The sequence below is a fragment of the Arachis stenosperma genome, chromosome 1 (genome assembly GCF_014773155.1).
Source record: "Arachis stenosperma cultivar V10309 chromosome 1, arast.V10309.gnm1.PFL2, whole genome shotgun sequence".
Taxonomy (NCBI): domain Eukaryota; kingdom Viridiplantae; phylum Streptophyta; class Magnoliopsida; order Fabales; family Fabaceae; genus Arachis; species Arachis stenosperma.
The window spans coordinates 16,239,578-16,241,477 of NC_080377.1; the positions used below are offsets into that span (position 1 = coordinate 16,239,578).

At 43.2% G+C, this 1,900-nt stretch overlaps 1 protein-coding gene across 1 annotated transcript; it reads right to left on the reverse strand.

Moving 5' to 3' along the window:
- Positions 1–227: 227 nt before the first annotated feature.
- On the reverse strand, positions 228–1,900 carry LOC130963231 (uncharacterized acetyltransferase At3g50280-like). The gene has a single exon (XM_057889368.1). It carries the CDS (start codon positions 1,886–1,888, stop codon positions 440–442), a length of 1,449 nt encoding a protein of 482 aa, XP_057745351.1. The 5' UTR covers positions 1,889–1,900; the 3' UTR covers positions 228–439.

A 1,900-nucleotide genomic window follows, 5' to 3' on the forward strand; every position in this document is an offset into this window, starting at 1 on the left:
AAGGGTAAAATCAAAATCCAATTTAAAGGTATTAATTGAGAATAATTCATTCAAGACAAAAGATAATACTATCAATATTGTTTATAGAGAAGTATTTAAGAACTTCAGTGACCGTATATAATTCCAAAATTTTGTTATCAATATATAATAATCACAACTTTTTCATTGTCGTCTATCAAGTTATTATTTTATACATGATTATAAAGTTAGCCTTGATAAACCTTTTTGTTAACATGTTCATTATTTTATTACAATTATAATATATTTTGCTTATTATTTAGCAGACACTTTTGTCATAAAATGTCCATAATTTAATTATAACTTTATTTTTTATTAAAATTATCATACCCGTTGCATCGCACGGTCACTTCACTAGTTAGAAACTAAACTAAGGTTTTTGCTCTCCAAAGTCCAAAGCTTATTTGCCATTACTACCTTATTAGCCTTTAGCCATTAGCCCATTACTAGATGAAACGGCATCCATGAACTCAGGGTCATTCTCCAAGGCCTCCAAGATCTCAAAAGGAAGGCACACTTCAACGTCAATGCTGCCTTCTTCCACCCCAGCAAACACGCTAATCTTCCCATTACGCTTGTTTGCGCCGCCACTTCGAACCGCCACAGGCTTCCCCCACCCAAAGTCGTTACCGTAAACATCAAACCGGGGGGAACTGCCGGTGGCCAAGGAGTTGAAGTTAGCCAAATTTCGCAGCTTAAGCAAAGTTGGGCCTCTCACCCAAGAATCACAATGGCTCCTCAACATTTCATCAGTGTACGAAGCTATCATCTTGTTCATCTCAAACGCACACTTCGCAGTACCACCTTCTAGAAGCTTCTCAGCAGTCATGGTCACGCCGCCGACAATTGCTGCATTCCCAAAGTAGTCATCCGGCAGCGGCGGAACCATCCTCGGCCTAGCACCTACCGGAAACCGGTAAGAGAGCTCTTGTTGTGGGTCACAACCGCGGCAGCAACGGATCACAGAGTGCCAAAGATGAGCGAAAACCGCTTGCAGCGAAGAAATTTTATCGGTTCCGGCTTCATCGTTGACTTTTAATTTGAGCTGCAATATCTTCTCCTTTGTGAAGTGGAAGAACCTCTCTGGTGGTGGCGGTTTTTGCTTTTCCAGTTCTGAGTCTTTTGTGAAAGGGAACCGTATAGGAGGCTCAACGCCGTTTAGAAACGCGCGTTCAAGTGAAGGAAGTTTCGACGGTTTGTTGTGGCCACGTGAGATTTCGGCCCAAGAATTGATGAAATGCCAAAACGACTTGCCGTCTGCAACGGCATGGTTGAGCGTGCAGCCGATGAAGACGCCGTCAACTAACTCCGTGACTTGCACTGCGAGCAGCGGCTGCGACGTTCCTTCGTGGTTCTGAACGCCGTTAAGCGGGAAGAATGAGCGAACAACGGAGGGAACGTGCTTGGGTTGAAGGATGTCGTTGACGGTTGTGTTCTCTGCTATAGCATGGACGAAGAGTGCTCCTTGGTTGTTACAGAGGATGTGACACGTGGCGGTTTTGTATTCGTCTTGGTGGTTATGATTGGTTATGACGAAACGGCCTGTGAGAGGTGGAAAGAAGGTGAGAGTGGTGGAGAAGGAGGATTTGAGGTGATTGATGATTTGGATTGGTGATTGGGTTTCTTGGTTGGTGTGATTGTGGAAGTAGAGAAGGCCTTTTTGAATGGGTTCAATGGTGAGGAAAGTGAGATCCCATGGAGTTAGATGGATTTTCTGAGAACAGTAACCCTTTTGGTTTAGTGCTTCTTGAACTAGGCAACTTGAGATGATACGGGTAGATCCCATGGTGTATGTAGGGGTGTTCCTTCTATGAGTGTGCCAACTGCCAAGTGATGGCATATAGTTATAGAAAAATGTTATGCACATCATAATTTATTTATT

Excerpts from the sequence above, each read along its gene's own strand:
- LOC130963231 (XM_057889368.1), bottom strand. The coding sequence starts at position 1,888 with ATGATGTGCATAACATTTTTCTATAACTATATGCCATCACTTGGCAGT.